This window comes from Solea solea, chromosome 6 (genome assembly GCF_958295425.1).
Source record: "Solea solea chromosome 6, fSolSol10.1, whole genome shotgun sequence".
In the NCBI taxonomy this organism is placed as follows: domain Eukaryota; kingdom Metazoa; phylum Chordata; class Actinopteri; order Pleuronectiformes; family Soleidae; genus Solea; species Solea solea.
In genome coordinates, this window is record NC_081139.1 from 14963266 (window position 1) to 14975109 (window position 11844).

General features: G+C 39.6%; 1 protein-coding gene across 1 annotated transcript in view; it reads right to left on the reverse strand.

The window, feature by feature from the left end:
• The window catches only part of LOC131461452 (copine-9-like), a 100899-nt gene extending 92981 nt beyond the window's left edge, over nt 1-7918 (reverse strand). The window contains exons 1-2 of the mRNA XM_058632720.1: nt 7624-7918; nt 565-605 (exon numbers count right to left, since the gene is read on the reverse strand). Coding sequence (XP_058488703.1) covers nt 565-605; nt 7624-7700 — 118 coding nt within the window. The 5' untranslated portion in view covers nt 7701-7918. The remainder of the gene's footprint in view (nt 1-564; nt 606-7623) is intronic.
• Nucleotides 7919-11844: the final 3926 nt, after the last annotated feature.

Sequence of the window (11844 nt, forward strand, 5' to 3'; positions counted from 1 at the left end):
GAATGACATTATTCAGGTATGTTAGTCCGACTAAGATCGGACTTTTAGCATGCATGTAAATGCACTGTCTGAGGACTTATGCCAAGTATGGCTCCGGTGCGTCATCATAGCTAAAAGATTGTGAACAGAAAACTTAGAGAAACAATTTTCAGGCTTTACTCCATAATTCTTTACTCCACAGTTGCAATTGTCTTTCAAATATTCTCAGCCACTAAGTTTCAGCATGTATAACGTGTGAAGAGGAGAAACTCCACATTTGCTTTACACGCATTTAAAGTGGTCTGTCACTCTCCAGAGTGCAGTTACACTAATTGGGAACAAACTTGATTGAAAGTTTTTCATTCAATGAGCTGCTGCTGCTTTGTTGTGGTCATTAAAGCTCAGAGAGATACTCACAATATTAAATGCACTGATGCTTAACCACGCAGATAAGGTACATGAAGTAGTGATTTAATTACATGCATTAAGGTGAATAGTCAGTCAGTTTGCGTGTTGTGTTGTGCAAGAGCTGAAATCAAGTTGAATGCACAGACATGAACAGTGAAGAATGAGTTTGACAGTTACCAGGATCTGACTTGGAGAAGGTGTCCATGTCCAACAGGTTTCTGCAACAGAAGCAAATGAATTGAAAAATTAGATGAGAGCATGTATTTTGTGTTCACAATACTATATATTATAATAATACAGTTCCAGTCATTCTTAAAGCTGGGGTGAGTGAAATAGTTTTGGCATTAGTGGTCAATAATTCCAAGACAGAGAGACTATTCTCTTCTAAATTTGAAAATTTGGCCCATGACAAGAGACTTTGAGAGCAATCATAATACATTTCAGGCAGAGAGGGCAGTCCTGCTGGCTGTTCCATTCAGATCCCCTCACAATAAAGGCTGCTATTCCACCACTGTTATCAACTTCCTACAGTGCAAAGCAACCTAAACAATGAAAAAGAGCCAGGGTTTCAGAGATGGGAGAAATTGCTTCGGGTCATCCGTCACCTATGAAACATGTGCGTCAGTCCAGTCGGGAGGGGATCAGAAATGTTTGTATTCAACAACCTAAAAGATAAAAGACATTTTTATCTGCCCCTGCCTACTACAGCTTTAACTAAACACAAGTTAATTATATCATTCCAGAAACAACCAAACCAATTATCCAGGTTTGGGACCAGCACTCGGAGTACCCTGGATGTTACGGTGTCCACTTAAAATGAGCAATGCAGATTGAATACTTTGCTCTGGGGTGACCCAACCATTGACCTGGCGGGAACTCAAACTGGCAACCCTCCGGTCACAAGCCAAATTTCCACTTGGACATGGGCTGGTCAAACCCTAAGCAATTATATTTAAATACCACAAATAACTGTAAGTAAGCATTATGCAACAACCTGAGGTATAATTTTAAGAATTAATGCAACAGCTTTTTTATTATACAACTAGGATCCCATTGAGACTGAGCCCTCCTTCAGTATTAAAGTGTATCTCACATCACGTGACACATTTCTCTCCGTCCGAAGCAGAGAAGGTCACCATTAAACTCAGCTTCTGAAGAAAAATGAATCACAAACACATGGATATCAAATCACTGTCAGGATCATGACACATATTCCTCTCCTAACATCCTGACACATTAGTAACGAATGAGAGTGATAAAAAGACAAAAAATAAGAGCTGAGGAGAAGTAAGTGACAGACTGAGATGTCAGATGGTCTGCAGGGAGCAGCACAATGTGCCTCATGCTGATGCTGCTCTGACCGTGTCTACATAAAGTAAGCTCATGTCCGTATGTGGCCTACAGTACAGTTGCCCTCTCTTGCCAATAGACTGAGAATCTGTAGTGTAACGCAGAGGAGTAACAGTCATATGGGTCACTCTATAAATCTGACAGAACTGAAAGAAATAGTCCCAAATATGGGGTTGCAGAGAAACCTGAAGTCTAATGAAAAATCCATACATGCCTCCTGAGTAACATAACCCTGTTCAGTTGTCCGTCATATACTTCACTCCATTTGTCAAGGAAATTCAATTCCATGTTGTTTGTTCGATATTTCTATTTTCAGCTGCCTCTAATGAACACTGTTCCCCATAGGAACTGGACTGTCACTGGTTAAATGTCACTTGCTTGTCAGACCAGGACAGTTGGGTTAGGAGCTTTGAACATAGAACTCTCCATCTTGTCAGTGTTTTAAACAAAAGACACAATCCCAGGTGAAGAGAGGAAGATAAAGGATACAGGAAAAGGGAGAAATAGGTTACGATGATATATAGTGAGTGCACAGTTTATAACACCTTTGTGAAATTGTGACAGATCTTGCCACAGCTGGTGTTACAAGTTATTTAATTTAAGATTTCTTTGAAGTCAGCACTGAGTGAATGCTAATTTGTTCCACAATGGACATCATGTCAAGTACCAGACGAAGCTCATGTACCACAGTTTGAGAACCATGGACCTAAGTCAAGACCATACATTTATCTATAGCCAAACTGATTGTTATAACTATAATACGAGATCAGACACAATTGCTACACCTCCTGCTGTTTTGTACAGAGCTCTGTCATTTTCCATTAGCTATTAAATCTTTTAAGAATTTAAAAGAGGTTTAGGACCGGTTTACTGACTTGCCCCTCTTCTTTTTCTGTATATGTAACAATGCATGTAATATTCAACATGTCTTTCACTGCTTGTGTGTTTTGTTGTGCAAAATAAATAAACCTAAACACACTTCAGTACTACCTCATCTACAACATCCACTTTAGTCCAGTCCCATTAAGGAGCCATTTGAAAATCTTGTCAGCCCATAAGTCAGGCACACACGGTGGGTTAATATGGAGGTTGTTGGGTGCTTTGCTCACGGTCATTTAATACTTATTAGCCGAGTTGCAGACTGCAGAGTGGCTGCCACACTCAGTTGGTCTAATAGGATGCAGAGGAGAGACACAGGTTTGGTTGAACGCTGGCAGCCACTTATGCAAGACAGAAGAAAAGTGACTGTGAATGTTACTCAGACTGTGACTGAGTAACCACTTACAGTCACACACACCACGACACGTCACATGACAAATACAACACACTTCCACTGCATCAAACCAAAGTCATTTTACAATTGCAAGTCTCACAATCAAAACAATAACTAAAGCATCAGCATCATCATGTGCAAAATTCTCTTCAAAAAACCACTCCAGCCTGTGAACTTAAACCTACTGGGTCAGTGTTGATCACCATTCAGCAGTGGAGGATTTTCTTGCACCTTTCTTCCAATTATATTGCACAAAGGGTCTCCCTTTCTATTTCTGTCCCTCTGTGACGTCAAACAGGCATCACGTACGGCATTAAATATTTAAAGCGCACGCTGCAGCCTTTGTGCCCTCGCATTAACATAATCCTACATAAACACACTCGAGTCTCCCTCACGCTCACAACGCTCATTTCCCTTTTCCATTCACGTCTTGTGTCTTCGGCGGGAATCTTTGTCGAGCATCTTGATCCGAGTAAGGAAAAGGAACCCCGCTCATTACCTGCAGCAGTAACACTGATATCATCACCTTCAGATCATAATGATGCAAATGTGGTTCAATAAAAATGTTTCAAAGATGATAACTAAGAATGATCTCCTGCAAATTAGGTTCCCACAAAATGATGTTACTTAATTATATGCGTACATGTCAACGTCATGTTTGACGAAAATGAGGAAAGAGATATTCATTTCCTGGTTATTATGTTAAGGTACAAAAAGCATGTGGTTCAGCCTGGAAAAGACTTTGTTTTTACTCATATACTCAACATTTCCTACAAAAAAAGTATCACATTACATAAAAAAACATGAAGTGAATGTCTGTTTAATGAAAGCATTGACTGACACACATTAAGTGTATTTCCACACATCTCCAACGACCCAATGACTACTTACGTCACAGTTTTGATGTAGGTGCAGGACAATGCAGGGGGTAAATGGAGGTCAAAATCCATGTAAATGTATGAAACAAAGGCATAAATTAAATAAAACAAGAACAAAAACAAAGGGCACAAACTTGAAGAGATCAATACCACGGGGAAACAGGACATGAGGGGCAAAACAGAATCCTAACAAAAGCATTACAGACAAAGGAAAAGAATGAGTGTTTCTACTCACAAGGAAGAGAGAGACAACGAGACACAGGTGAAAGTAATTAGGGCGGGGCATGTAATCAAGAAGGCGGGAAAGCAGACAAAAGACCAGGGAGTGACTGAAGTGACAAGACGTGAGTATCCAAACAAAACAGGATGTGTCAAAATAAAACAGGAAATCCACAAATACACCAGTTACTACAAGACAAAAATAAAACTCAAATCAGGCAAATAAAAGTCCCAAAAGATCTAAACACTAGAAATAAAACAGGTCAGGATTGTGACAACTTAATTAGTCGTGCTTCCATTACCACAAGGTGGCAGCAACACAGTGGCTCTTTTCTAATCTACAGTTGTAGCACGGATTCTTTCCCAGGTTGGTGATATAACCTGTTTTTTTCTGTACCTGTTCGGGCAAGGTTCCAAGCAAGCTGAGCTGAGAGAGTGTCATCACTGGAAGAGTCATGAGCGTGACGTCAGACACAATAATCAAACCAAACATTGTCAAACTGCAGATTGCTTAAAAAAGGTTTTAAGAAATCCATAAAATATGCTTAAATGTCCAACATTTAGCAAGGACATTTCTAAAATCTCAATATTTAGTCAAACTCAGGTAAAAAATCCACAACAAATCATCTCCTGGTCTCAAATTGTGGTCTGCAGATGTCCCACATTTTTATACTTTTATAGTAAACAATGACATGATTATATGAGTTGTTGTTTTTCATTATCCAAGAGTGAGTCTTTTATATTTATATCAGGAGCCACATCAGCTCTATAGAGGCTGCCATTTTGGGCCACAATGACGACAAATGTACTGTACAAGTTTGCCAATTTTTAGCTTCTTAAATGTGAATATTTTCTAGTTTCTTTGCTCCACATAATAAATAAATCCTTAAAAATGAATCACTTTGATTTCAGCTTCAGGGAAAACACTGATCGACATTTTTCTGACAAACAATTACTCGATTAGACAAGAAAAGAATCAGCAGATTAATCCGTTATAGTTGCAGCCCTACACTGTACCTTTAATAACAAATATATTCTTGGTGAAAATACATTCCTTACAAAACATAATTCACGTATGCCGTTTAGTTGTAGGTGAGAAAGACAGTTTGTCTTCACCTTCACTTTCTCTGGAAACATTCAAACATTTACATTTACAGCCATCATTAACATGATTAATTAAACCTGCTGGGTTACTGTGACCGACCATCACTAGGGTCCTCATACGATCAAATAATAATGTGCAACGGTGCTTCCATAAGCTCACACAGCAGTATGGCATTTTGTTTTTATGAAAGCAGCGGTGAGGTGAGAATAGAGAGTGACTCTTCTTTTTTTTCACTTCTTTATCATAATTTGACATACAGAATTCATTATGAAAGTATGTATTGTGTTTATTAAAGCAGATCAAATTTGTTGCACATCTGGATCCAGATTTTGGTGCCGACAGAGGTGAGGACGTTCTAAATAAAACGTGGACTAAAGGCACAGATGTGTTTCACAGGACCTTGGGGGCCTGGCGTCTTTCATATTTTCTCTTTTTCCGCCTCTTGGCTTCATTTTCCTTTTTGACTCTGTGAAGTTTAAGTGCGCTTTATTTTTCATAACTCTGAAATTATACACTGATCTTCTTCAGAGGGTTTCAGGAGACGGTTTTCTGTCAGTATCCTGCACGTAACTAGGGCTTTGTAATGGCAAGAATATGGCAATACAATGCCTAGGAGTGATGATGTGATAAATTGTGATGTACTGAGGTACTATCTATATTAGGGCTGCAAATAATGAAAATCATAATCAATGAATCTGTCGATTATTTCCTCGATTAATCAAGCACTTGTTTGGTCTGTAGAATGTCAGAAAATGTTGGTCTGTGTTTCCCAAACCTGGAAATGATGATGCTGATTGAGTTTTAATGATTTCTTTGTTATATGAGGCGAAAGAAATCAGAAAATGTACATTTAAGAAGCTGAAAAATCTTGTTTTAATTCTTTAAAAAAAACACTGAAACCAATTAATCGCTGATCAGAATAGTTGACGATTAATTTAATAATAGATTTTCTATTTAAAAAATAAATAAAAATAACTGCTATATGCATAAACAATATAGAGGTTTTTTTTTAGTCTAGTGAGCGTGGAGTGATGTCGGAGGATTAGATGTGACACAAAGCCGCTGTTGGAAAACCTGTTTTACAAAATTTCCATAAAGATACAGAGCTTCAAAGAATTAAACAAAAATGTCACACCAGGAAACACTGTGATGTTTTCTTTCATTTCCCTTTACATAACAAATGAACTCCTCTTATAACAAAATGTAAAGAGGCTCCCACTCAGCTCAGGGCCCTTAGCATCTATGCTTTTCCACTTCTCCTGACTATAGGTTGAGAAAATTATGCCATCACCTCAGCCCTAATCCTATTCTCTGACAGTCTGCAGTGTTTATTTCCGGCAAGAGTCATTACACCACACAATACGTCTGCGGCACTTGAAATGCAATGCTTGAGTCACGGCTGTTAATCAGGTTCACAGAAAGAAACACGTGTTTACTGTGGAGGCACACACTGAAAACAGTCAGCAGTACAGACCGAGATACATAAGGTTTCTTTGAAGTGGGTTTGCATGAGGTATCCATGCGACACATGAGGTGACAGTACAGTGTGTGTGTGAGCCTGCTGTGCAGAGAGCCAGCTCAGGCACGCTCTCAGTGAAAACATGGCTGCCAGTGGGAAAAAGTGACTCTATTTATTATTATTTATATCATTTTTTTAAATCACATAATCATAAACCCTGGTATTTACAGTAGAACAGTATTTATGATGTTTTTATTGTGGCTTTTATGTCTTTCAATTTATTAATTTATTGTGTCTTTTATTTATTATTTGGTTACTGTGGTTGTTTTAAAGTTGGATTGGATTTTTCGTCCGATTACCACCAGAGGAAGCTCATGTACCACTGGTGGTGCACGTACCACAGTTTGAGAACCATAAAATCTGCATATCAATTATATTTTTAATTCATGGTTGCACTCAAAAATATCTCCCTATAGCATAAAATGTTCATTTATACTGAGCCTTACAGTTAAATCTTCTGTGAGAGTAGTTTAAAAAAAAGGTGATTTCCATTTCCACTTCTTTATTTATTATATATATTTATTTATTTATTTATTTATTACCAGATGGGGGAAAACACAGTTGATCCGCGCTCATATCTACTCTGTGTGCATTCGTGTGAGTTGTGAGTTGCGCTCTCAGAATAAACCCTGGTGCTGGTTAGTGCGCCGTCCCCACGCACTCCTACACCCACAGCGCATGCATTTATTCTTCCTTAAAGGAGAAAAATCCACAGTGGGACCGCGCATATAAATGGACGAAAAACGCACGGGGAGGGAAAAGTGTGAGGTGAAGAGAAAACTGCGAGAAATTGCGCAAATAAATGAGAGCGTGTGAAACAAAACTGACTCAGATGTTAAAAAAAAACGTGAAATCACAACATGCAAAGCTCGACAACAAGATGTTTGTTTACCTGCAAGAGACGGTGACTTCAATCTTTGTCGCGGGCACAGTGGAGTTGAGTGGGTCAAAATCCCCTATTGTTGCCATGGCTGAATATTTTCTTTCTTTCTTTTTTTCTTTTAAAAACAATTTAAATAAATGAATGAATGATTGAATGAAGAAATCCTGCAAGTTCGCAGTTTTATTACACCACGGATTGCCCTTCTTCCATCCACTGAAGGAGACGCTGAGAGTGAAGCAGGAATTGTTGCTGCTGATGGAGACTGAAGCGCAGCTGAGGGTGAGGAAGAGGAGGAACTGGCATACCTGAGGACCACGGAGAGAGAGAGGGAGAGAGAGAGAGAGAGAGAGAGAGAGAGCGCTAGAAAGAGAGAGCGCTACACACCGGAGATTGATTCACTCACTTTCCCCTGTTTTTGTTCCCCTCCATCCATCGCCAGGTGGAGGCAGAGACCTTCTCCACTTCCAGCTGTAACTTGTTGTCCCTGTATGGCGGGTGATTAGTGCCACAATCGGAGGCTTTGGGTAACAAGCAGATGAAGCAGACCCCAGGAAAGCGACTAGCAACAAATCCTCACAGGGGTGCTGTGCCAATCTCAGCTGACATAGGGTGATAGGCGGGGTACACCCTGGACAGTTAGCCATTGCAGGGCCACACACATAAAGACAAACAACCATTCACACTCACATTCACACCTAAGGTCAATTTAGAGTGACCAATTTACCTAATCCCCATATTCCATGTTTTTGGACTGTGTGAGGAAGCCAGAGAACCCGCAGAAAACCCACACATACACAGGGAGAACATGCAAACTCCATGCAGAAAGGCCCTTGTTCCAACCGGGGCTCGAACCCGGGCAAGAGTGCTAACCACTACTGTACACCAACCGTGTGGCCGCTGTTTTTTTATTCATGTAAAAAAAAAAAAATGTTTTCTCCTTTCTTTCTTTAATGATTCAAGAATTTGTTACCATTGTGTGTGAAGTCTCTAAAGACAGGTCATGTTTTAGTGGTTACTAATGTCTTTTCAGACTGACTTTAGTTACTTTTCATTGACAACAGTTGGTAACACTGCCTTAGCTGACTAACAAACAGTCCAGGAGTTACGGGAATGAGAAGTGCACATGCGGCGATGGCAGGATTGGTAACAGAAGGGTTAACCTCGGAAAAATATCACAAAAGTGACCTAGGCTAGTACTCATTTGCGTACTCATTTGGGGGGGGGGGGGGGGTAGAATTTAGAATAGATGTGCCCTAAATGAGCAATCTTCAACTCCAAAATGAAAGCAAATAACTTAAAACAAAGCAAGTCCCAGCATGTGTTCTTCTTTTTTTTTCCTTTATTCACTGTCACCTGCTGCCTAGTTCACCTTTCATTATATCCTGCTGCCTGCCAATGAATTAAGCACGATTTATAACAAAAACAGGTAGAATGAATTAGAAATGCATTGATAGTACAAATAAAAGTCTTTACACAGAACATACAGACAAGTGCAATGCAGCATTTCAATAAAATATTCTGAAATAAAAAGCAAATCGGTAAAACAAATAAAAATAAAATTATAACATTTCACAACCGAGATACACTTGAACATGTCATGCAAATCCAGTGAGTGAAAAAGTCCAAACTAAACGAGATTATATGAAAAGTAATTTAGATTTAGATTCTTTCATGACCTCTTGCAACAATATGAACAAGGTGTTTATGTGATTGGATGGCTGCTATTCAGTGACTGTCTCTTATGTGGCAATTACAATTAAAAGAAAATGATCGGAAATAATGAATAGATCTGAAGTGAGGAATAAAAAATAGCTTTTAAAAAAGCCTAAAACCTGAAGTGACTGTTTGGTCTCAGATGAACCTGGACAGATTGATCAGTAAAATTGGAGAAAAATTAAACCATTCAAACAATCCATGCAAAGCGACTATACACATGGTCGTACAAATCAAATACGAAATAAATAAATAAAAACTGATGGAAACTTGTGAGGCTTTAAAACAGCTCTGACCAAATGTTCTATGTGAGACTGAGAAAAGACGACTTTGGCCTCGTGTAGCAAAACAGAACGCCAAAATCTACCAAAGAAATTTACAATTTAGGAAATATGCTGATCAGATCAGATTGTCTGAACATGGAGTACTGACTGAAAGAAAAGGGCTAACCCCAGCTAACCTGACTAAATAAACAAAGACCTGTGTATGACTGGACTTAAAACTTACGGCATTGAATAATCACCTGTTTGTACCACATTTAGACACAAAGTTGACATTTGCATGTCCCTGAAATTGACCGAAGGACACAAAAAGTCACTTCAGACATTTTCCAGATGGGATATCGTCCAAATGAGACCAAAATATGTGAACATGGCTAATTCACAGCAGGTCTGTGTGTGTGTGTGAATGTCCTGCCCAAATGTTGTGGAAGTTCTTGGGCTGTTAAAAAAGTGTGCGGTAGTTTTGTGTTTTATCCAATCAACCTGGACGTGTGAACCGCTGGGTTAACTTGTCAATAGTTCCTTATAATTATAGTACAGTTTTAGAAGTGCTCCGTCTACATTTCATTTTTGTATGGCTTTAACAGACTAGATAAACAATAACTAATGAGCAGTGAGGTGTTCAACTCAAGAACAGCTAATCTAGCAATTTCCAATATTCTAGGCTGATCACACCCTGGCTCTCACTCTATCCCCAGACTCGTCAATATTACAGTTTAAACAAAGTTTAGAAATCCATTTCCTAAATTCCCTTCTAATAATCAAACTAAATTTTGATAAAATACGGTCTTTTTCAAAGATAATGAAACCCTCCTTGTTTCTCACACGTCTGGGAGCAAACGGTTCTGTTGACTATGTCACGTCTACAACATGCGTCTTTAAGACTCATGACAAAGACTTCACTCGTCTCGCGACCAAGACAGTGATCACAGGGAAACCTTTGAAAAGCGTGCGTACAAAGGTAAAGCTGCAGCGCTGTTGTCACTGATCAACAGGAAGCCCTCTTCAAGCGTGTAAAAACCATTTTAAACACAGAGAAGTACACTTGGAACGTGACCAGATAAAGCAGAGGTCCAATTCCCATCGTTACTGAAAATAACAAAGGCACAACAACAGTCCTGAGGTACAGCAGCCATCAAAACCATCAGACTAATCATCCAAAAAAAAAAGAAGTGTGGATCTACCCAAAAGGAGTCCAAGTCAGAAATGTGTGTCTGAGTGTGACCTGAAACAAGGCACACATGTTGTTTTTTGCATAACATGCGAGTGTGATCATGAGCAGGCAGAAATCTTAGGCAGACCTCACTTCACTGGAGTTCATCACGAGAGCACACGGATTCACATTTGGATTCACTCCACACCCTCTTATGCTACCCTGTCAGTGCTACTGGAGAACATGAAGAGATACGTGGATATGCACAGGAGTATAATAAACAAGTGAGGTCAGGAGGTATGTTCTGCGCTTTATCTCCTCGCTTTACTTAGATTCCTGTTTCTTATGTTTGATTACGCGATAACACATTTCACATGTACGATGATCTAGTTAGACCCCCCCCCCCCCCCCCCCCCGCCAAGACCATCACACGAGACACTGGACTATCAGTAAATCTGTGTTGGAAATGTGTTGTGAGATTCAAACTGTCGGCCACACACTTACTACATATGTTGGCCGTAATTTACTAAGAATGTAGTTAGCTCTAGCATGACCTCCCCTGCCAAGTAGCCACAGCTTGTGTTTACTTGTGTATCACAAAATGATCCAACAACCGCAGTCATGCAAGAAATGCTACACAAAAAAAAAATTGCTTTTGCCGCTTTTCCACTACTTGGTCCCGCTACACCTCGCCTTGGCTCGGCACGACACAGCTCGGTTGGTTTTCCATTACAATATAGTACCTCCTCAACGTGGGCTGTCATCACTGCACAGCTGCATAAAACTGCCGTGACTTTGTTTTATACGTGACTTGTAAAGCAGTTGTTTTCAGTGTAACTGAATCATTAGAATCAGTTCATTAAAAAGATTCAGTTCGACAGTCACGGCTCAGCTCGCTTGGAACCTCGCCAGAGCAGGTACTAAAAAAAAAAAAGTACCAGGTACTATGGAAAAGCAAAATAACCGTGCCATGCCAAAGCGAGTCGTGCCAGGACCAGGTAGTAGAAACACGCCAAAATGGTGTTGAACTCACCATTACAGCGGAATTAGAATCCCATACTAAGAATCAATCGTAGTTACCAA